General features: G+C 43.2%; 1 protein-coding gene across 1 annotated transcript in view; it reads left to right on the top strand.

Moving 5' to 3' along the window:
• Positions 1-24,051, top strand: part of mnx2b (motor neuron and pancreas homeobox 2b) — a 41,168-nt gene extending 17,117 nt beyond the window's left edge. The window contains exons 2-3 of the mRNA XM_080198324.1: positions 19,684-19,844; positions 23,323-24,051. Coding sequence (XP_080054450.1) covers positions 19,684-19,844; positions 23,323-23,595 — 434 coding nt within the window. The 3' untranslated portion in view covers positions 23,596-24,051. The remainder of the gene's footprint in view (positions 1-19,683; positions 19,845-23,322) is intronic.
• Positions 24,052-24,835: the final 784 nt, after the last annotated feature.

Below are 24,835 nucleotides of genomic sequence, written 5' to 3'. Positions count from 1 at the left end.
GCGTTTTAAATACACTAGAAATGTATTTTCAGATCCCCCCGCCCCAAAGGACATCCTTACGGAAAAGTGTTATCCTCTGATACAGATGTGTTGAATACGGAAGTGGAATTGTCCATACTGAATCAAAGTTGTATCTGTAAGAATGTTCTGTATATAGGGAGACCTGTATTTATTGTGCGGACGGACGGTTTCCCGAGGGCATCCAATTCCTCACCTGGTTGACGCTGTAAACCTGACTATGGGATACACAAAGATATTTCTCTCCATGAATGTGTTTGGGAGCAGTGCCTGCGCCAATGGTCGCCAGATTCCAAATCTCCATATCAGCAAGAATAGCACTGAGATTTCAGTTAAAACCTTCATAACGCGCTCATTCATTTTGTTCCATATAAACTTTGACCATAAACTTTGTTTATACTTTAAACCAAAAAATACTGTAAATTATTATGCTGTTAATTTAAAATATTAAAATTTATTATATTATTAATTAAAAATATTATAATTAACTATTATACTGAAATGTAAAAATATTATAATATTTAATTTTAAAAACATTAATTATTATACAACTAAAAGATTATATTTATTGTATTATTAATTTTAAAACATTATCAATTATATTTTTAAAATTAATAACATGATATAATTATTATTGTAAAATATAGTTAATTATATTAAAAATTATGAATTATTATACTATAGATGTAAAAGTATTATAACTATTATATTGATTTTTAAAATATAATTATATTGTAAATTTAAAAATAATTTAATTTTAAAAATATTGTAATGAATTATACAGTTAAATATTATAATTAATTATACTGTTTATTTTTAAAAACTTATAATTATATAGTTAATTGAAAATATTATAATTAATTATCTATTGTTCATTTAAAAACCATTATGCTTTAGTAGCCATACCCATTAGATGTATGAGTCTGATATATGGGTGGGTTGTAAACAATTTGTTTAAAGGCGTTTGCCCTGTTAATGTCAAGTAGTTTTTTTGCTGACTTGTTTCATTATGATATTGTAGTCCCACACAATCTTATCCATTTGTGGTCCAGCATGAACTAACTGACACTGGACACTAGAGTCACTAAACCAAAAGAAACCACCTTTTATGCAGTCCAGTTATTGCAAACAGGTGCTCTTTTCTCTAGAAAAGAGACCTAACTGAGACGTTGATTAGGATAACCATAAAGAATATGTTTCCACTTGTGGGAGAAACCAAAACCCAATGTCATAAAATAGTCATAAATAAATCCAATAGGTGAATGTGTTTTTTACTCAGAGAGTGGTGGGATTCAGAGAACGGGGAGTGGTCGAGCTGAATGGCAAAAATACTTTCAGGTAGACACATGAGAGAGAAAGGAATCAAAAGGATATGCTAATCGAGTGAGGTGAAGCAGAGTGGTAGGAACCTCTTGTGGAGCACTAACAGTTTAGACCGAATAGTCTGTTTCTATGCCGTAATTATATGTAAACATATTTTTGTAACGTAACGGATAATCTAATATTGAAGAGATGTATCCATGAAATGAAATAGAATCTGAATGAACCATTTATGATGTGGAGATGCCGGCGTTGGACTGGGGTAAACACAGTGAGAAGTCTGACAACACCAAGATTCGCATTCTAATCAGTAATCTGTAAACTGTCTGTGCTGTTATATGTACTGCCTGAGGCCACTACTCTCCATTCACCTGAGGAAGAGGGAAACCTCGAAAGCTTTTGAGTTTACTATCAAATAAATCGGTTGGACTTAAACCTGGCGTTGTCAGACTTCTTACAGGTGTACTTACCCGAGTATGAGAAAGGACAAATGATTGGTTGTGCATATCAAAGCGTGATACTGCGCAGAAGGAATGAAAATAAATTAAAGGACATTTATATCCGGCTTTTTCACACTATCAGGTAGCCCAACATGCGTTACAGCCAATTCAATACTTCTGAAACCCCCCAAAAGAGAAAATGCTGGAAAATCTCAGCAGGCCTGGCATCTGTAGGTCCTTTGTCAAGGTCACCTGGACTTGAAACGTCAGCTCTTTTCCCTCCTTACAGATGCTGCCAGACCTGCTGAGATTTTCCAGCGTTTTCTCTTGGTTTCAGATTCCAGCACCCGCAGTAGTTCGCTTTTATTCATCACTTTTGAAAGTGTGGTCACTATGTTGGAGGAACCACAGCTGCCCCCTTCCTACACAGCTTCGCAACTGTGTCCCTCTCAAAGTGTTTATCCCGTTCCCTTTTAAAAATTATTATTCCATACAAAGCTTCATTTCCTTCTTTACCTGAAGAGCACAGAAATCGTGTGTGTCGATATAAATGCGCATACACAGACATGCACATCTGTGTATGTATTTTCATCGAGTGGTTTAAGTACACGTGCGGATGTGCACTGTGTCTTGTGTGCACACCGCTCTCCCCAGTTGTCTGCCAGAGCAAGTGCTTGTGCCTTGTTGCTGACCTAATTTTTGCACTCACTTTCTCGCCTCGAGTAGATCCTCAAACGCCGTTGTTTCCAACAATCCCTAACTCCAGTCTTTCCCCCATCTGAAAACTGTAAAGAAAACCGTTTAGCAACTAAAATTCGTTTTTTTCAGAGGTGGAGGGAACGGAGGATGATTTTTTTTTTAAAAATTAATTATTAAACACTCTTAAGAAATGTCTCCCACGCCTTGTCGCGGATTTAATCCTCACTCCCAGCCCGCCGCTTTGTGCAGAGTCCCACTTCACTGGACAGAGGCAGTCCACCTGCCTGCAGTAACACAGGCTGGTTCTCAAAACCGACCTGAACTGATCGGAATTTGTTACACTCAAATCCGACACGAACATTTTAATTCTTTTCGGTTTTTTTTAAGGAAAAAGGTGCTGATTAAATCGCTTGGCGGAAACACGCCGCAAGTTTCATTTTACTGCCCCGCGTCCTGGCGCCTTCACAGGAAATGAGTGAAATTAAATGAGCAGTAAATACAAACTGGACACTGCGGCAAGGTCCCGCTGTATGACCCAGTGTCTATTTTAATCCGAAATAAAAATCACAAAAATTGTAAAAGTACATTACCAAACAATTTGAGTTGTAAATTACAGAAAGTGTAATGAAATCCAACCTTTCTCCACACAGCTCATTCTACTCTGCCGTGCCGCAATGCAACTGATATTTACTTGATATGTACTCCATGTCAAGTATACAGCAGTTTCCAGCCTCGATGCAACTGATATTTACTTGATATGTACTCCATGTCAAGTATATAGCAGTTTCCAGCCTCTCCCTGTACTCTACCTAAAAGGCCTTTTTACCTGCAGTTACACGCAATAGAACCAAAATATTTCCTAAATTCCCTAAGTAAAATTTTCCCTAACCCATTTTCCAACAGAACTACACCAGTGGATTATCTAATTATTCCCTCACTGCTGTTTGTGGGGACTCGCTCCCAGACATATTAACTGCCCGTTTTACAGCAGCGACAGCATTGCAAAAACGACTTACAGAGGTCGTGAAAGGTGCTATATAAATGAAGAAAAAAACATATCTGCATTTTTAAAAAAAAACACTCTGGGTAAGACCGTCAAAAATATTTCCTTCCGACTATGGGTTAATATTGGGAGCTGCACTAACATTGCCGTGACTGTTCAATGCAAATTTAACCGCCAAGCATCGAAATCTATCCCCAGTACACGGCCAGCTTAATAGAGACTGAATGGGAGAGCTCGGTGTTCAATAAATATACCCACATCACCGGAAAATCACTAACATTAAGACACAGCTAGACTTACTTACACTCCTGAATTGAGTAGTATCCGAATTCTTTCCGCAAGGAGCGGATTTCTCGCTGTTTTATTTAAGAGAAATGACTAGTGCTATTAGTGCACTAATATTCTCGAAGATCAGTGCAATCTTCGAGAATATTGTGGAATTTTTCGAAGGGAGACCTGTACTAGTTGTTTTCAGCTAAATCCTGCCCGGTTCTTGATGTGACCTTTTTTTTGGGGGGGGGGTGGGAAGAAAATGAATGCGGCCGATTCCTGGGGAAAGGTTGGAAAGGAGTCTAAAACTGGCGGACCAGAGGAATTAGGAAGAAGCATATCTTACATTTCAGAAATAGCAACAGAAGCGGAGAACTGTGTGTGTCTGAGTGAGCGATTTACTGAAATGGACTGATGTATAACAGTGCAACATTTAGCTGTCTTGACTGCCCAGTATTTATATCCACAGGCGGGTATTAATTGCTGGGTATTTGAGTGGAAATGTTAACATATGAGAGTATTAATGGGTGCTCGCTGGAAGCATTAATCTGTGATTAACGCATATAGTATTTGAAGGATACATTTCTGTGGGAGTATTAATGGAGTGTGAATGTATGTACCTGCAAATGTGTGTCTGGGAGTGTTTTATTGAGTGTTTAATCGTTTCTATACCTGTGATGTGTTAGTTTGTGTGTGTGAGGGTGAGGGGGATATTTAAATTGAAATTTGACCAGATGTATAAAATCGAACGGCATTACTTTGGAGCGGATGTAACGCACGGTTTTATTAGCCAAGTTCACTTAAACCGGGTCCTGTTATGGAGAGCGGCTCTCGTTCTCCCAGTTTGAATTCAATCCCGCGGTTTCTCGTGTATCGAAAAATCCAGAACGGAAGCAGGAAAAGATTTATAGAACTCACAATAATGAAATGTTGAGATTAGAGAGAGGGGGCTAGGGCTGGCGGAGCGGGGGAGAGGGAGGGGAGCAGAGAAAGAAATCGAGGCGCAGAGAGGAGATATCCCTCCCGAATATAAAGGAGATCTTGTAATATTCTCTCTCCTTTGATCTGCATTTGATGATGATGTCCCAAATTCTCCTTCAATAACATCAGTGCTGCTACTAATTTCCATTTAATAGCCCGGGAATCATATTACACAGCTGTAACTTTACAGCTCACTGGGAAATCTAATTTATCCCATCCCTTTAAACATCAAAAGCAGTTTTTTTTCGGAAGGGGGAAGAATTAAGCCAGAGAGTTGTTTTGCATTGAGTGGAGTTTTCAACCTAAACAGATTTATTTATTTTAAATAAAAAAAATAACATTCTGGGTAAAACCTTCAGCCGAACCCAAGATCTGAATTCTAATTGTGTTTAATCTATCCAGCCTGCAACCAACTCAACTAGATACTTAGAATCTGGAAAAGTTATGTAACTTTCTTTTAAGAGGCCGCTTTTACGAGATTCGGATTTTCTTTTCCATGCGCACTTTTAATTTTAGCACCTCTAGCTTTCAATATGTGGGCGGGAAAGTAGATTTTAAAAAGTGTTTTTGTAATGTATTTTAAAGGGATGTTCGATGGGGCTAATTTGGGAGCGGGGGTGGGGGTTGGGGGTGGTTATGCCAGACCTGTGTAATCCCGAGGCAACCACGAATATAATGGGTAAGAGAGTCAATCCCAGGGGAAAAAAAAATTAGAGGTGTACACAAAATATACAGTGAATGTACGCACCAGTTACAGCATGTTGCTGGCAAGCTCAAACATCCACAGTATATTTTTTTTCTTTCCGAATGCAATCAATTAAACTGGTTTGTGTTGACGCCCAGGTGATTTTTAAAATTCATTTTATGGGCCGTGAGCGTCGCTGGCATTTATTGCCCGTCCTTAACTGTCCTCCATTCCAGAGGACATTTCAGAGTCAACAACATTGCAGTGGCTCTGGAATCACATGTAGGCCAGGTCGGCTTAGGACGGCAGATTTTCTTCCCTAAAGGACATTTACAACAATCGACCTTATTGAACTCGAATTTCACCAGCTGCGGTGGAGGGATTTGAACCCGGGTCCCCAGATCTTGCCCTAGGTCTCTGGATTACTAGTTCAGTGGCAATATCACTGGCTCTTCTACTTATCCCGCATCTCACCCTTTTAGCCAACCTTTCTACATCATGGGACAATTCGGGCTTACACTTTAACCTGCTTATTCCTTCAGCCACCCCCTATGGTCGTGAGTTCCACAATGTCACCACTCCCTGGGTAGAGAGGTGTCTCCTGGATTTCCCAATTGGGTTTAGTATTGATCATGAAATTGTTGCAAAAACCCATTTGGTTCATTAATGTCCTTTAGAGAGGGCAAGTTCTCAGTAACTTTTATATTTAAGTCACGGGTAGATAGGTTTCTGATAGCCAGGGGAATTAAGGGTTATGGGGAAAAAGCGGGAAAGTGGAACTGATCCACTTCAGATCAGCCATGATCTTATTGAATGGCGGGGCAGGCTCGAAGGACTAGATGGCCTACTCCTGCTCCTATTTCTTATGTTCTTATGTTCTTGACTTCATTGCAATGTTAATGTAAGCCTTACTTGTGACTAATAATTAAACCTTACTATCTTATCCAGTCTGGACTACATGTGACTCCAGACCCACAGCAATGTGATTGACTCTTAACTGCTGTCTGAAGTGGCCTAGCAAGCCACTCTTGTTCAAGGGCAATTAGGGATGGGCAACAAATGCTGGCCTTGCCAGTGACGCCCACATTCCATGAAATATTTAAATGAAGTAATGTAAACAGAATTTTACAGTTTTATCCTGAATAATCTCTATAATAATACCGTGTTTAATCTCTATAATAATATCGTCGCTTAACTGTTACAATCATGTCTTATTCTAACTGCAATTGGACATACTGTGAGGAGGAGTGATTGATAAACATTTATAACAATATCTTCACCATATTTTAGATAATGTGCTTGGATTCCATTTCGATTTCTGTTTTATTCTAAGGGTCTATCTGTTAGACACGGGTAAAGATAATGGCTCCTTGTATTAAAAACCCCAACTGCAGAACGTTGGAGATGTTTGCCGCCCCGGACGAAAACATCCACCCCAAGCACTTGCTAAGGAAATGTGTTATAGAGAGAGGTGTCGCCGAGGCACAGTGGGGTGGAGGGTTAGATATACTGGAAATAACAGGTCCTTTCACAAAGCAGCGTAACTGGTTGAACGCACATTTCAGAGCTCTACACACACACAGAGCGAGCCCTCGGCACTAGACTCTGAACCTCGGGGGATTAATTAACATAATAGTCAATGATGAAAAATAAATAATTACTTACACCTAATTATTTATCGTCTCTCTCTATCCCGAGCGGTAGGACGGGGATTTGTCAGTGAGATTTTAGTATTCAATAAAAAGCTAACACAATCCAACCGCTGATCTCCCAATTTCTATTAGGAAAGAATATTCCCTCTTTAATGGGGATCGCTCGCTGCTGTCCCCTTAGAGCCACACAAGGAATTTTCAATAAAATTCTTCAATTTGAAAGCGCACGCGGGCTGGTGGGAAAATTCTCCAACATTCTGCAGTTGGGTTTAATACAACGAATCGATTATTATCTTTACATGCGTCTAAAAGACAGGCCGTGGAATAAAAAAATTCTTGGAAATTGAAATGGAATCCAGGCATATTATTTATCTAAGTGTAAAATATGGTGAGGATTTGCTATGAATGTAGATTTATATTTATATAGTTTTTAAAATATATATTTATCTCACAATATCTCCAACTGCAGTTAGAGTGAGACAGGATTGTAACAATTAACCAATGATATTATAAAGATTAAACATTATTTATTCAGGATGATAATATAAAACTCTGACTGCGTTAATTTATTTAATCTTTCAGATAAACCTACCCGGTTCATATCTATTATATGGATATCAGTTTTAGTTTAAATATCCACATCTGTTTTTTTTTCTCCCCTGACTGCTCATTTAATAAATTAATTCCGATTTCGCCACAGGTCCCCGTTCAAAACTTTTTAATTTTAACAGTGGTCCGGCCGGCGATTTTGACTCGTTAACGCACCATGGCGAAAGTTTCGTAAATCATATTTCGTTTCTTTAAAAAAAACCCAAAGCGGTTAGTGTGAGGGTATTTGAATGATACCATTGCCACCACTTGTACAGACCAAATGTTATTCTTGGTAATCTGCAGTTCCATGTCTAACGTTTAACGGGATCGAACAAAGGTCAGTTCACTGCGAGTGTTAAGCGAAGGTTAAAATGAACCGAAGTCCTCGCTTGCTGGCGGTATTATCCGGAGTTTAATTTCATTCTCAGCTTATTTCTCACAATCAGAAAGATTTCAGTGCAGGTGACTCTGAAGCAAGCGAAACAGACTCAGGAGGGCACAAAAATAAAGGATGGTGAAATCTAGATAATTCCATTCACAGCGGGTGTCACGGGCAAGGCAGTTTTAACCCATTCCCCAGTCTTTTTTTAAAAATACTCCATTTTTATATTTACAAAGCCAATGTTCAGACTGGACCAGGCAAACTTTCAATCTGCTAACCTACTGGGCTGCAGGTCGGCACAGTGGATAGCACCGCTGTCTCACAGTGTCAGGGAACCCGGGTTCGATTCCGGCGTGGGGGGGGTCACTGTCTGTGAGAAATTTGCAGTTCTCCTCGCGTCTGCGTGGGTTTCCTCTGGATGCTCCGGTTTCCTCCCGCAATCCAAAAATGTACAGGGTTAGGTTAATTGGCCATGCTAAATTGCCCCTTAGTGTCAGAGGATTGGCAGGATAAATATACGGAGTTAGGGGGATTGTGGTCAGTGCAGACTAGCACTGGGGGATTCTATAAAGGCAAAATACTGCGGATGTTGGAATCTGAAACAGCTCTGACCAAGGGTCATCCAGACTGGAAACGTTGGCTCTATTCTCTCTCCAAAGATGTTGTCAGACCTGCTGAGATTTTCCAGCATTTAGTCCATCTCCTTACTTGCTCCAAAAACAATTCAATTTGAATCCAATTCATGCCCCCCTCCCACCCCCACCAGAGAGACAAACAAGATCTAAGCGGACAAGGAAAGGCATTGCACCACACCCAGGCCTTGATCTGAGGCCTGATTCACCAAAAGCCCATCCCTAGTTGCCCTTGAACTGAGTGTCTGACTCCACCATTTCAGAGAAGCAGTTAAGAGTCAACCACATTGCTGGGTGACACAGTGGTTAGCTCGGCTGCCTCACATCTGCCAGGGACCAGGTTCGATTCCCGGCCTGGCTCATTGTCTGTGCGGAATTTGCACGTTCTCTCCTTGTCTGTGTGGGTTTCCTCCCGGTGCCTCGGTTTCCTCCCACAGTCTGAAAGACTTGCTGGTTCGGTGCAGTGCCCTGAACAGGCGTTAGAATGGCAAATACGGGAATTTCACAGTAACTTAATTGCAGTGTTAATGTAAGCCTTACTTGTGACTAAAGAACCGAATAAAAAAGTTAAGAGGCCAGACCAACTAAGGACGGCAGATTTCCTCCCCTGAAGAACATCAGTAAACCAGATGGGTTTTTACACGAATCCATGATAGTTTGATGATCGCCATTAATGAGATTAGTTTTATATTCAGATTTTATTAATTGTATTTGATCCTGTGATTTAACCTGGCCTTTTGGGTTACCAGTTCAAAGGATACTTTGACATTATGGCGTATCTCCCCGGCCCATTGCTTATTTGCTTTGTAAGAATATTTAGCAAACAGAGGGACAATGAATAAAAGCTGCTTGTGTGTACGCCCAGCTTTTTATTGAGAAACTGAATTAAAATCTCCCAGCGACCCCCATGGTGAAGTTGTGGACCCTGGGTCACCAATCATTAATTCGCCCAGTAACTCTAGAATTATTCTCTCGATAATCTCCCTTAATACAGCGGCGGGGGTGGAGGGAAGGGGCGGGGAGTGAAATAAGAGGTTGCGAAAATGGAGAGGGAGTGTGGAAAATGGATGGGAAGTAAGTCAGGCGGAAAGAGAACCCAACTGAAAGAAAGGAAAGCAGATAGATTCACCGAGAAAGGGCAAGTGGGGGCAGAATTTGTGAAGCAACAAGAAACAGGTAGCAAAAAGAGAGACATTCTTAATGATACTGAGAATAACTCCCAGTTTGAACTCTGTTTCTGATGTATCCTGTCAGGAGCAGGTAAATCAAAACCGTTACACGCTCAAGGCTTGTTTCAGTATGAATTATCTATGTTGTTATATTCTAAAGTTAAAATCGACAATGCTTCAAAGCAAGTCATTGACTTAATTTGGAATTATTACACGGAAGGGGATTTTGGAAAGTAATTTTAATATCAATATTTGTCACAATCCGTGTGTTATTTCACTCTCCACACAGTGTAAATACTTTATGATGCTGCTTGTCACTGATCTTAGGTGGAGAAAGGAAGACTCCCTCCCGCTGCCTCAATTATAGTAACTGGGCATCTTGTCCTGATCGCCTGACAAGGTTTTTTTTAAAAGCTGAGATGTTACCGCCCTGTGTACTTCCGGCGCTTCGCTTATTTGCACTTTAGCGATGATCAAGGGAAGCAAGTTTGTCGGGATTGGTTTGCGGGGCAGATTTGGGATCTATCTGAACATTAAGTAAAATTTCTCCAATCCAAGTGGGGAGAAATTGACTGGAATAAAAACCCAGAATCTCACAATACCGAAGGAGGCCGTTCGGCCCATTCTGCAGGTACTCGCTGTTTGATACAGCGATCCAATTCATCCCACCCCCGCCCCCGCTCTCTTTCCCCCTCAGTCCTGCAAATTTTTCCTTTTCAAATATTTATCCAATTCTCTTTTGAAAGTTCCTATTGAATCTACCTCCGCCGCCCTTTCTAACAGCGCCTTCCAGATCACAATACATTGTGTAAAAAAAATCCCTTATCTCCCCTTCCCCCGTGTGTTCAAGTTACTGACTCTCCTGCCATTGGAAACAAGTTTTCCTCATTCAATCTATCAAAATCCCTTCATATGGCCATTAGGGAAACTCAGGAGTTGTTAAACAATCTATTTTATATCAGTCACTTGCAAGAATTTGAGTTTCAGCAAGTGGATACTGGTGGGTCATGGATGATACACAGGCCCAGGGCGTGATGGGTAAGGGTTGTCACACAGGCCCACGGAGTGATGGGTAAGGGATGTTACACAGGCCCAGGGAGTGATGGGTAAGGGATGTTACACAGGCCCAGGGAGTGATGGGTAAGGGATGTTACACAGGCCCAGGGAGTGATGACGGGTAAGGGATGTCACACAGGCATAGTTGGGATGGGGGTGAGGGGGTGGTGATGATTCCTCCTTGGGTAAAGATTAATATCAGAACTCATTAGAACAGCTCCTCTGATGAAATGTCACAGGTCTCAAACATTAACTTGCTGAGATTTTTCCCAAGGTTTTGTTTTTTTTATCATTTTACAATATTCAATAAATAACAACTCACACTCAGAGAGTGTCATGGACATAGGGTTCACATCAACAGCCCATTCTTAATTCTTTCATTCGGTGCCCATGCCCAACACCTTTGAACTTGGCATGCCATTTCAGAGAGCAGTTTAAAGTCAACCACATTACTGTGGATTTGAAATCCCATAAAGTCCAGACCAGATAAGGATAGCGGATTCCCTTCCCGAAAGGGATTAGCAAACCAGGTGGGTTTATAAACTGGAATCACTGACGGTTATCATGGACACCCTTACTGAGACTATTTTCAATTCCAGATTTGATTAATTGAATTTGCATTCTATCAGCTGCTGTGGCGGGATTTGAACCTGTTTCTCCAGCGTATTAGGCTGGTCCTCTGGATTGTTAGTCCAGTGAAATTATCACCATCATCTAGCCTTATCTGGATTACTTTCTATATCTTTCCCCCTCATGCTTCACTTTAAGTTTATCTCTGCTATTTGCTTTATCCACACCCTACCACAGCAAGTTCTATATTCTAACAAATCATTAAGTAATGAAATTTTTCCTGACCTCCTTATTGGTGACCATCCTATATGTGTGATCTCACCCACAAGTGGAAACATTCTTTCCCTCTCTACCTTGTAAAACCCCTTCATAAATATAAAGACTCCTACCAGTTCACCTTGACCTTTACTTGAGAAAAGAGCACCTACCTTCAATAATTCCAGTGGCTCACCTAAAAGATACTTTCTTTGGTGAAATCCCATTGATTTATCCTTCCATTTCCTTCACCCTCATTTGTTTAACTAATTCCATTTAAATATATCTATACTATTCATGTCAATCAGTCCATGTGTTGCAAGTTCCACACTCTAACCACTCTCTAGTTAAATAACCCTTTAATTTAGTTTCATGTGAGTCAACATTGCTGTTTTATGTAAATTGACAACTTAAGGCATTGTAACCAGCAACCTTGAAATTGACATCAAGACACGTGGATGTTGGTTATCACTTTCACCCGATATCGGCAACTTCCCATTTTTTAAAATAGACTTTATAGGCTTCAAGTTTTTAGGTGTTCAGATCACCAACAACCTACCCTGGTTCCTCCATGCTGACCATGGCATTTAGAAAGCCCATCAATGCCTCTATTTTCTCAGAGGACAAAGGAAATTTGGCATGTGAGCTATGACTCTCACCAACTATTACAGATGCACCATAGAAAGCATTCTTTCTGGTTGTATCACAGCTTGGTGTGGCTCCTGCTCTGCGCAAGTCCGCAAGGAACTACAAAAGGTAGTGAATGTAGCCCAATCCATCACGCAAACCAGCCTCCCATCCACTGACTCTGTCTACACTTGCCCCTGCCTCGGCAAAGCAGTCAGCATAATTAAGGACCCTATGCACCCGGACATACTCTCTTCCACCTTCTTCTGTTGAGAAAAAGATACAAAACTCTGAGGCCATGTACCAACTGACTCAAGAACAGCTTCTTCCCTGCTGCTGTCAGACTTTTGAATGGACCTACCTCGCATTAAGCTGATTTTTCTTACACCCTGATTATGACTACATTCTGCACTGTCTCATTTCCTTCTCCATGAATGGTATGCTTTGCCTGTATTGCACACAAGAAACAATACTTTTCACTGAATGTTAATACATGTGACAATAATGAATCAAATCAAATCAAAGTTTAAGTGGTAGGATCTACCCTTTGTCTATTTATTGATGTAATGCGTAAAATGGTATTATTCTGATGCACAAATTGCGCTCTAACTGACCTGTTGTACAACACATCACATGTCACATGTGTTTCATGCCAAAGGCTAGTAACGCAAACTTTGCATGACCCAGGCTGGAATGGGCAAGACTGAATGTTCTGCCCTTGTCCCAATGAAACCTTATTAGATTCAGAAGCAGCAAAGAGATCATGTAATCTGAAATGTGATGATGCACTCAGCAAGATGTTATAGCAAAATCAATTGGTTAATGTTGGGGCGGTTGAACTGACACATCTCGGCAATCTCCTTGTTCACTGTGCATCGCACTGTTTCCTGGCGTGAGTCCTAAAATACTTACATTAAAAAAAGAGTCAGAGACAGTTGTTGCTGAATGGATCTGTGAAGCAATATATCAGCTGCCGCAGCATATCACTTGGCCCAGTCACCGTGTCTGGTGCTACAAATTTCTTTTGATCCCTGCTTTAGCAAAAGATGAAGTAAAATTTAGAAGGAGCTGAATGAAAGAGCTGGCGATGCAAGCGAGGCGGGAGGCACACTGGAGCAAGCTTGACAAATCAGCCAATCCCTTTCACATTGCCGGCCCCTTTACATTACAACACAGTAGCTGCCAGAAGGACAATTTTGGAGTCAGTAGTATGATTTAACCCATAACAGTCCAAGATCTCTGCACAATCTGGCCTCTTGGTGTGAATTGTATATTAACCACGTTTAATTGTATGCAGTTCCTGGATATTAATGTGTGCCCCTAAAAATAGGCACCGACTGAAGCTGTGCTTGTTGGTTTAGGAAGTGCATGCCTGTGATGTGTAACCCTGTGAATCACAGAATCCCTACAGTGGAGAAGAAGGCCATTTGGCCCATCGAGTCTGCATCACCACCAATCCCACCCAGGCCCTATCCTTCCAACCCAATATATTTACCTTGCTAATCCCCCTGACACTAAGGGGCAATTTACCATGGCCAATCCACCCAACCTCAATGCTTATAAAAATGTCCAAAGATTAACTCCAATTCTATCTTTCAGCAACTGGCATTTTGGAACATAAAAGGGTGGCAGAAAATGGATGCCTAATGATTTTACAATCCAACAGTACAGAAGGAGGCCATTCGGCCCATCGAGTCTGCACCAAACACAATCCCACCCAGGCCCTATCCCCCTAACCACATGCATTTACCCTACCCAGTTCCCCCGACATTAAGGGGCAATTTAGCATGGCCAATCCACCTAACTCACATGTCTTTCGGACTGTGGGGAAACTGGAGCACCCAGAGGAATCAAATGCTGACATGGGGAGAATGTGCAAACTCCGCACAGACAATGATCCCACTGGGAATCAAAGCCAGGTCCCTGGCACTAGAGGGGCAGCAGTGCTAACCACTGTATTACATGCCACTCTAAGAAAATTTGTCAGATAAAAGAAACTACAACCCTATTAGCCATTGTGGCAAGTAAAATCACTCTCTGACATTCTGGCAATTCAGCCATATGATGCGGGGAGATGGTTGCATCGTGGTATTGTCACTGGACTAGTAATCCAGGATCCAAGGGATCATGCTCTGGGGACCTGGGTTCAAATCTCTTCACAGCAAATAGCGAAATTTGAATTCACTAAAAATCTGCTGATTGCTATAAAAACCCATCTGGTTCACGAATATCCTTTAGGGGAAGAAATCTACCATCCTATTGGACCTATGCATGACTCCAGAGCCACGGCAATCTTAAATGCCCTCTGAAATGCCCTCTTGAACTAAGTTCAAGCGGTTTGAAGGGATGGGCAATAGATGCTGGACCAGCCCAGTGATGTTCACATCCCGTGAATTCATAAAAATGAAATGGCCAGGTGGGCACTGGTTGCAAACCAACCTGGGCATTGTCACTTCTTACAAGAAATATGATGGGTAGCACAGTGGTTAGCACTGCTGCGTCAAAGTACCAGTGACTCGTGTTCAATTCTGGCCTTGGGTAACTCGCTGTGTGGAGTTTGCACGTTCTCCCCATGTCTGTGTGGGTTTCCTCCAACAATCCAAAGATGTAGGGTGGGATTCTCCCCAAAAAATTCTAAGGGTCAAATTTGCATGAAAACTGGAGTAATTCACACTTTTTTCTCAGTGGGGGTTCAGAGAAGAATCTCCGCCCCCGGCTGGTCCCTCCCCCTGCCTGCCCCAATCACTGCCCTCCCTTCTTTCCCTAGTGATGCCTATGGTGAGTGGAAGCAGTAAGCAGTGCCAAGGTTCCCTCTGGGCATTGGCACTTTAGCCCTTGGGCAGTGCTGGGGACACAGGCTGGCACTGCCAGGTTGCCAATGCCCGGGGTCACCAACCCCCCATCTGCCCAACACCTGGGGGGCCTGGTTGCCCCCCCCCTTCACTCCAGTGGGATTGGGTCACTAGCTCCCTGAAAGTGGAGAGCGACAGTAATCCCCGCTGGAGTGAAATACTCTGGCAGAGTGGGAGATGTTAGTGGGCCCAGAAACTTCAGTCCCAGGCCTGCTAAACATATTTAAATTATATTACAATGACCATGTAAATGGACTTTGTGACATCCTGCCAATTTCTGGCACGGAGCAGACGCGACCAAAAACGTGGCTCTGGAAGACACAAGCAAGGCCTGAGTTGGCTGACATCTTCCCGCATAGAGATTTTTCCCACTTAGAAAGGGCAGCAGGACTAGAGGGCACAGCCTCAAGAAAACGGGGGTGGGGGGGGGGGCAGTTTAGATCGGAGTTGAGGAGGAACTTCTCTCACTCAAAGGGTGGTGAATCTCTGGAATTCTCTGCCCGTTGAAGTGGTGGAGGCTACCTTGCTAAATATATTTAACTCACGGGCAGATAGGTTTTTGATAGACAAGGGAATTAAGGGTTATGGGGAGAGGGCGGGAAAGTGGAACTGAGCCACTTCAGATCAGCCATGATCTTGTTGAGTGGCGGGGCAGGCTCGAAGGGCTAGATGGCCTACTCCTGCTCCTATTTCTTATGTTATGAGAATTTCCTGGCCCGCTGCACTAAAAAATTAGTACGAAGTTTCACAACACCAGGTTAAAGTCCAACAGGTTTATCTGGTAGCAAAAGCCACTAGCTTTCGGAGCACTTGCTGCCCCTTCGTCAGGCGAATGGGGTGAATGTCACAAAGACGTCCCAGTCGCTTGTCCAGTATTAACATCAGCTGGGATCATAAAACAATGTACATCACGATAATTCATCTAAACTCACTGCACCCATTTCTAACCATAGATTGCAATTCCCTGCTTGTAGACCTATTATTACTTACTGCCAGCAAGTACCCATGAGATTACTAATTTATCCAGTTTTGTGCGCTTGGACAGAAATTCCTGTGGTGTATTTTTGTGAACAGAAACTTCTGATTTTACTTGGACTCTCGCAGCTAGAGAGAAATACAAAAGAACCAGCCATTCGTTCATACCTGTGACTGTCAGTGTGTGCTCACAGCACCATCTAGTGCTCCAATGATTAACATCTATTTAACTTAATGTTAATTGTAATGTTGCTGATAAACCAATCTCTCCTTAACAGATGCATCTCTTCATATAGATCCACATTAGCTTCTCTCCTGCATGGTAATCTTTACTGCCTCCCAACTCTCTCAGATCCATTTTCATCTCTGGCCTCATTTAAATGTGAGGTGATGTGAAGTCTACTGCAGAAGGAAAGCACACAGTAAATGGTAGAGCACATAGAAATGTTAGCATACAGAGGGATCTAGGCATGCAGATCCACAGTTCTCTGAAGGTGGCAACTCAGGTGTGCAAGGTGGTCAAGAAGGCATATGGCATGTTAGCCTTCATTGGTTGGGGTGTTCACTATAAGAATTGGAAGATCATGTTGCAGCTGTATAAGACTTTGGTTAGGCTGCATTTGGAGTATTGTGTACAATTCTGGTCGCCACACTACCAGAAGGATGTTGATACATTGGAAAGGGTGCAGAAAAGATTTACCAGGATGTTGCCTGGTTTGGAGAAATTGGACTACGAAGAAAAGTTGAACAAACTTGGATTGGTTCCATTGGAGTGTCGGAGGATGAGGGGGAACCTGATAAAGGTTTACAAGGTTATGACAGGCTTTGCTAAAATGGGTAGTCAGAGTCTTTTTCCCAGGGTTGAGAGTCAGGGTGGGGGGAGTTTAAAAGAGTTGGAAGGGGCAAGCTTTTCACACAGAGGGTGGTGAATGCCAGGAACATGCTGCCGGACGAGGTGATGGAAGCAGATTCTGTAACAACATTCAAGAGACATCTGTATAGATCTGGAATGAAAGGACATGGATCATGTAGAGGCAGGAAAATATTAGAGAGGCATCTGTGTCGGCACAGACTTGGTGGGCCAAAGGGCCTGTTCCAGTGCTGTACTGTTCTTTACTCTTTCTTATTTTAAAATTGGTAGATGAAATGCAGGGAGCCAAAATGCAAGCCTCCCTCAGTGCACCGCACTGCACCAAGGCCAGGACCACACCAGCAAGGTAAATTGCAGGGTTGGGAATGTGGAGTAGTGATCCCAGAGAATGGAGTGAGGGGGCAGGGTGTGGGGGGAAGGCTGTGGCAAGGGCAGCAGTGGACCTGACTGTTCTTCCCTCTCTTCCTGTAATGACTTCAACGAGGCCCAAGAAGTAGTCCTCTTGGAGTATGAGCTCCCTGATTGAGGTGATGATTGCCTGCCCAATCAGGTAGCCTCGAGCTACTGAAACTCTCGATTCTGGGTTTGTGCCTAAAACACTCTTAGGAGTGGAATAGAATTTGTAAACAAAGAGAACCTGGTGAAGGGACACAGGCCTCTGAGGAATTATTTCACTTCCCTTTCCAGTACCGACACTCCAATGTAGCACTGACAAAGTGTTACACTGCCAGTGAGTAAGATTCATCAACAGTGACGTGGGGACTGGAGTTACATGCATCCAAATCTGGCAAGGATAGTTGTTTTTCTTCCCTAGGGGCCCATTAGTGAATCACGTAGATTTTTATTTTGGACAGCTTCCAGGTCATTTACACTATTTAACTTGAATTCACATTCACCAATTGCAATGTTGGGATTTTGAACCCAAAATTATGAGTCTAGCTCTTTGGATTGGTGGCCCAGTAATATTACCACTGCTCTACCACCACTAGTGTTGACAGCGGATTGTGAGTAGTCCAATGCACACTGTACAGGCACAAACTAAACTGGTATTGCTCTTCCTTGGTCCATTTCTTCCATCGCTAATGGGTTACACTCTTGCCACTGAATCTGAACATTGTAGGTTCAAGTCTGTAACAAATTGAGGGTGAATCGGTGAGGCTAAAGTTGGCTTTATTGCCAACTGAACAAATAACTATATTTATAACTAGGGCCAGACAGAATTACTATGTGACTGTACACCACTTCTTCCTGGCTCCTGCGACTTGGCATATGCTCCCATGTACTCGAATTGCTCAGTTTCCCCTCCCTTGACATTCCATAGCGTCTGGCCTGAGAATGTGGCCCTTATCCAAAACCCTCTTAAAGGGGCCACAATACCACAAAGTCCCTTTCCAGAGTCTTCAAGCCAATAGACCACTGTGCAGTCTTCCAGTGGAGAAATTAAAATGAAATCCTGCCTTCCCTCTTAAGGTTGATGTAAATGAGCCCATGGTTTTAGTTTCATTTATTAGTATCATAAGTAGGTTTACATTACTGCAATGAAGTTACTGTGAGAATCCCCTAGTCGCTACACTCCGGCACCTGTTCAGATAAAGTCAGGGAGAATTTAGCATAGACAAATCACCGAACAGCACGTCTCTCAGACTGTGGGAGGAAACTGGAGCACCCGGAGGAAACCCATGCAGACACTGGGAGAACTTGCAAACCCTGCACAGGCAGTTAGCCAAGGCTGGAATTGAACCCAAGTCCCTGGCACTGTGAGGCAGCAGCGCTAACCACTGTGCTGTCCATGCACACTGGCTATCAACCAGCAGGCAAAGCAAATATTTCTGACCAGTCGAGGGGAAGATAATCATGGATTTGTTGTGAATTGCTTTGAAATGTACAATTCCTTGTGTCCTGGTTGTCACCTCTTAAGCATCAGCTGGACTCAAGTTGGGCTGAGAGTGCACAATTCATGGTGTCTGTTTATTCTGGGTTCTATTCATGGCCAGATGTGCTTTCCCTTTCTGCTTGACTTTCAATGTCCTTCCAAACAGTCAGCCTCTAATGTCATGGTCATCAGCAGCTTTCCCAGTTTGTGTCAATGTCCGTTATATCTATGTTGGCTTAGCAATGAGTTTATACTGATGGAATGATTATGCTTGTTGGCATGTTTGGGAGGATTTTGCAAGTTGACTGCCGTGTTATGAACTTAGCCATCGATTCCTGGGGTGGGACTCAAAACCAGAACTTCTGGCTCAGAGGCAAGGATGCTAACCCAGGTTATGCAGTCATCACTACATTGCTGTTTATGATTTGATTTGATTTATTATTGTCACACGTGTTAACATACAGTGAAAAGTATTATTTCCTGCACGCTATACAGACAAAACGTACCGTTCATAGAGAAGGAAAGGAGTGAGTGCAGAATGTAATCTTACAGTCATAGCTAGGATGTAGAGGAAGAGTAACTTAATGCGAGGTAGGTCCATTCAAAAGTCTGACAGCAGCAGGGAAGAAGGAGCTTGCTGTGCTCAAATTGACTGCCTATGTTATAACAGTGACATGCTCCGGGATTGCTGAGAGAGCTGTTATCCAAATGCACACAGTCTGAGATGGTCACTCATTTTCCTTGTCCTTTCCTGTTTTCCAGCTCAGCCCCAGTCAGGACTGATGGGGAAATGCCGTCGGCCTCGGACAGCGTTCACCAGTCAACAGCTCCTGGAGCTGGAAAACCAGTTCAAGCTCAACAAATACCTGTCCAGGCCCAAACGCTTCGAGGTGGCCACGTCTCTCATGCTGACAGAAACCCAGGTAAGGAAGCAGCCATGCAACAGTCCAGCAGAATTGGCACATTACTACATTACAACAGCATTGACTACATTTCCAAAGAAGCTTATTGCTTGTGAAAGGTTTTTGGGATGCTGTAAGATTACCAATCCATCACTCCTGTGCCCTTTGACCTGCATAGCTCCCAATTGAACAGTGACTGCATTTTAAAATTCTTACCCTGATGTTCCAATCCTATTCTTCATGTCACTGATCTGCTCCAGCCCACAACCCAGTGAGAAACAGGCCTCTTGAGCATCCCCGATATTAATTATTCCACCATTGATGGCCATGTATTCAACTGTTGGGACAGTAATTCCCTCCCTAAACCTCTCTGCTCCTCTCTCCTCCTTTAAGACCTTGGGCAGAACTGTGGTTAGCACTGCTGCCTCTCAGCACCAGGGATGTGGGTCAGATCATAGACCATAGAACATAGATCATAGAACATAGATCATAGAACATAGATCATAGAAAAACTACAGCACAAACAGGCCCTTCGGCCCACAGGTTGTGCTGATCATATCCCTCCCTACTAGGCCTACCTATAACCCTCAATCCTATTAAGTCCCATATACTCATCCAGAAGTCTCTTAAAAGACCCTATCGAATTTGCCTCCACCACCACCGACAGCAGCTGATTCCACTCACCCACCGTTGTCTGAGTGATAAACTTACCCCGACATCTCTTCTGTACCTACTCCCCAGCACCTTAAACCTGTGTCCTCTCGTAGTGACCATTTCAGCCCTGGGAAATAGCCCCTGAGAATCCACCCGATCTATACATCTCAACATCTTATAAACCTCTATCAGGTCACCTCTCATCCTTCGTCTCCTTTGGAGGTTCATTAATCTGAATGCATATAAGTGTTACTAAGTTGCCCCCTCGCCAGTTATTAACCCCGTGCCAATGTGACATCACATTGGCATAGTTTACAACAGGTTCACACAGACATGAACACATTGTGGAGGTCTCCCCGGTAGTGCAAAGTTATATATAGCCCCTGGGGGTGAAGGACTTGGCCAGTGGCTTGGCAATGTCCCTTGGCACATGTTGGCGTGGCCAGACTGGCACCATGCTCATGCCAACCGGGCAGTACCAACTTGACAGTGCCAACCTGTGCTAAAGGGCCGGATCCAATGGGAACCTCATGGTGGGGTGGGGAGAGGTGTAATTGGGAAGATTTATTTAGATGTGGTTGGGGTGAATGGAGGAGCTGGAAATGCTGGCAATGGCCATTGGCGGGGGGCGGTGCAGGTGGGTGTCAGCTCAAGGTGTGTGTGGTGGGGGTGAAAGGAGAAAGGTCCAATGGTCGTGGGGGTTGGGGGGAAGAAGCCAATGATCAGTGAGGAGAAGGGGCTAATGATCTGGGGAGGGCGGTAGAGAAGTGCCGACTCTGGTCGGGGGGTGGGTTGGATACCCCCTGAGACCTCCATGGTGGACTGGAAGGGAGGTTTGTTCAGGTTATGATCAGGGCATCATTTTTAAGAGCAGCCTACTTTTGCCAGTGTGTTGAGGCCCTGTCCCCCTGTATGATGGCATAAAATGCACCTCCCTTGATGCTTTTAGGTTGAGCGTGGTAAGGTCTGGAGATAAAACCAACTGGTTTCTGAAGAGAAACTTGCCGGAAACAACATGGTGCCATGTTTTGGTAACCATGATGTGGTGATGCCAGCATTGGACTGGGATGGGCAAAGTAAGAAGTCTCACAACACCAGGTAAAAGTCCAACAGGTTTATTTGGAATCACGAGCTTTTGGAGCACTGGTCCTTCATCAGGCGAGTGGAGCTCGGTTCACAAACTTACCTCCTTTACAGTCCTGTAAAGATTTGATTACCTGTAAAGACTCGCATTCCAACCATTCTTCACATTCCAATCTGTAACTATCTTCCAATTACATCTATGCCTTTATATGCCGTGTTTGTGAACCTACCTCCACTCCCCGATGAAGGAGCAGTGCTCCAAAAGCTCGTGATTGCAAAGAAGCCTGTTGGACTTTAACTTGGTGTAGTGAGACTTCTTACTATGTCTTGGTAAGATTTGGTCCTTTGCCATTTTTTGGGGGAAAATCGCACCCTTTATTGTATTAAAGAACATATAATTAATGTAAAGGCAAAATACTGCAGTTGCTGGAATCTGAAACAAAGACAGAAAATGCTGGAAAATCTCAGCAGGTCTGACAGCATCTGTGGAGAGAGAAACAGAGCTAACGTTTAGCGTCTGTACAACCCTTCATCAAGGCTGACCCTTCGTTATCCAGACTCAAAACATTGGCTGGAATTTTGCCATCCTGCCCGCGGAACTTGGAGCAGCCGAGTGGCGGACCTTGGGTATGATGTTATGGTTGTGGGATGAGCAAGGCTGTAAAATCCCATCCGTTGGCTCTATTCTCTCTCCACAGATGCTGTCAGACCTGCTGAAATTTTCCAGCATAACATAAAATCCCTACAAGTAGACAGAGGCTATTCGTCCCATCAACTCTGTACCGAGCATGATCCCGTTCGGGCTGTATCCGCATAGCCCACTATTTACCCTGCTAACCCCCTGACACTAAGTGGCAAATTAGCATGGCCAATCAATCAAACCCGCTTATCTTTATACTGTGGGAGGAAACCCACGCAGACACGGGGAGAAAGTGCAGACTCCGCACAGGCAGTGACCCACACCAGGAATTGAACCTGGGTCCCTGGCGCTATGAAGCAGCAGTGCTAACCACTGTGACACGATTTATAATGATGTGGAGATGTTGGTGTTGGACTGGGGTAGGCACAGTAAGAAGTTTCACATTGCCATGTCAAAGTCCAACAGGCTTATTTGGTAGCACAAGCTTTAGGAGCACTGCTCCTTCATCAGGTGAGAGTTGGGTTCACAAATAGGACATATATAGACACAAACTCAATTACAAGACAATGGTTGGAATACGAGTCTTAACAGGTAATCAAGTCTTTTCAGGAAGTTGTCTCACAACATCAGGTTAAAGTCCAACAGGTTTATTTGGTAGCATGAGCTTTTGGAGCGCTGTCCCTTCATCAGCTGAGTGTCACTTGATCAGGCACTCACCTGATGAAAGGGTAGCGCTCCTAAAGCTGGTGCTACTAAATAAACCTGGTGGACTTTAACCTGATGTTGTGAGACTACTTACTCTACCTACCCCAGTCCAACACAGGCAACTCCACATCAAGCCTTTACAGATACCGACAATGTGAGTGGAGAGAGGGTTAAGCACAGGTTAAAGAGATGTGTATTGTCTCCAGACAGGACAGTTAGTGAGATTTTACAAGTCCAGGCAAGTCGTGGGGATTACAGATAGTGTGACATGAACCCAAGATCCCGGTTGAGGCCGTCCTCACTTGGCTATTATTTATAATAAATGTAAATTGTTCTGTAAATGCAGGTTCTGTTAGTGTCACAAGAAGAAGGCAAACTGCTAAGATTTTTTTCCCCCTCTGCAAAAATCTCACTCAGGTGAAGATCTGGTTCCAGAACCGCAGGATGAAGTGGAAGCGGAGCCGGAAAGCCAAGGAGCAGGCAGCACAGGAGGCTGAGAAGCAGCGAGCCGGAAAATTGGCGGACAAAGCGGGAGGGGGCGAGAGCAGGTCCGAGTCGGAGAGTGTGGATTTCAGCAACCACAACACACACTTCCTGCAGTGCAACACAGAACTGGGCTACACCTCCAACAGCTCCTGCTCGGAGGACGAAGTCACTCGGAAGGAGGTGAAAATCGCTTCGGCGTTGTGAATGAACTCCTGGGCGCAAACTTCGCGCGCAACGAAGAAAAACTTTTTCTCGGGTCTTGAGAAAGTTGCACTCCTCCGTGACACTGGGTTCTAGTGCCCGGCCAAGTTCGCCCTCACTCTCTGTCTCCTGCTACCAATCCAGCAAAAATACTGAGAATTTTTAAAAATTCAGCGAGGAGAAGGGATAAAAGACTTACAAGACTTCTTCAAATAAAACAAAAACTGAACAAACAGAAAAAAATGAAAGAGGCAGCGCCTGATTTGCTGGGCACTTAAATATTATACTGTACTGAAACAGTTTAATTTAATTTATTTTTTATTTTTGTCATATTTAATGTGAATTATTCTTATATTATATTTTGGAAAGACATCTCCGGATCCACAGTATCTCGCTCTTTCGAAAACTTGAAGGGACAGAAGGCAGGAGTGTAAACTAAGAACAAACAATGAGACAAAAGTGGAGGATTTTGCAAAGGGCGGGGTGGGGGGGGACAATTTCAAAGACTTTGTAACATGCTTTTCTTAATTTATTCAAATACTGTGAACTTCAAAGTGTCGTGTGGCCCTGTACATATCTCTAACTTTGCTTTTCATTATTCTGCATCCAGAAAAATATTGCTGGCAGATGTTACAAAAGTGTGCGTGTGTTCTTGCAAGTGTGGGTGCATGCGGGAGTGTGCATCTGTGTGTGTGTGTGTGAGTGTGGACCTGTGTGTGTATTTTGGAAGCTGCACTAGAATGAGGGTATCAATCTCTCGTTGGTTTTAACAGTAGAAAAATAGTCTGCTTTATTATTTGAAAGGAATCTGCCATACTCCCTCCGTGGAGTAGCAAATATACAGTGTCTGTGTCTGTCCGGGACGTCTGTCTCTGGACTCTTGTCTGTGATGTCTCGAACTTTGTACAAAGCAAACGCTTGCCAACGCTTTAAATGTGAATATTAAACAGTTCTGTATATGTTCAATGTTCTGTACAACAAGATAACGTGGTTTAAAAGATAGAACCAATTCCCGACGTGTGTGGTTATTTCTGATACTTGAGAACCTAGGAGTGTGACTAGGCCATTCCGCCCCTTGAGATTGTTTGTCTTTCTTCTAGATTACATATCCCAACTCCATTCATCCACCTTAGCTGCACATCCTGGGGTTGGGTGGCACAATGGTTTGGGTGGCACGGTGGCACAGTGGTTAGCACTGCTGCTTCACAGCTCCAAGGACCTGGGTTCGATTCCCAGCTTGGGT

Source organism: Carcharhinus amblyrhynchos, chromosome 11, assembly GCF_965287045.1.
Source record: "Carcharhinus amblyrhynchos chromosome 11, sCarAmb.v2.hapA, whole genome shotgun sequence".
In the NCBI taxonomy this organism is placed as follows: domain Eukaryota; kingdom Metazoa; phylum Chordata; class Chondrichthyes; order Carcharhiniformes; family Carcharhinidae; genus Carcharhinus; species Carcharhinus amblyrhynchos.
Note: the sequence above shows the minus strand (reverse complement) of the source record. Positions and strands in the feature narration are given on the sequence as shown.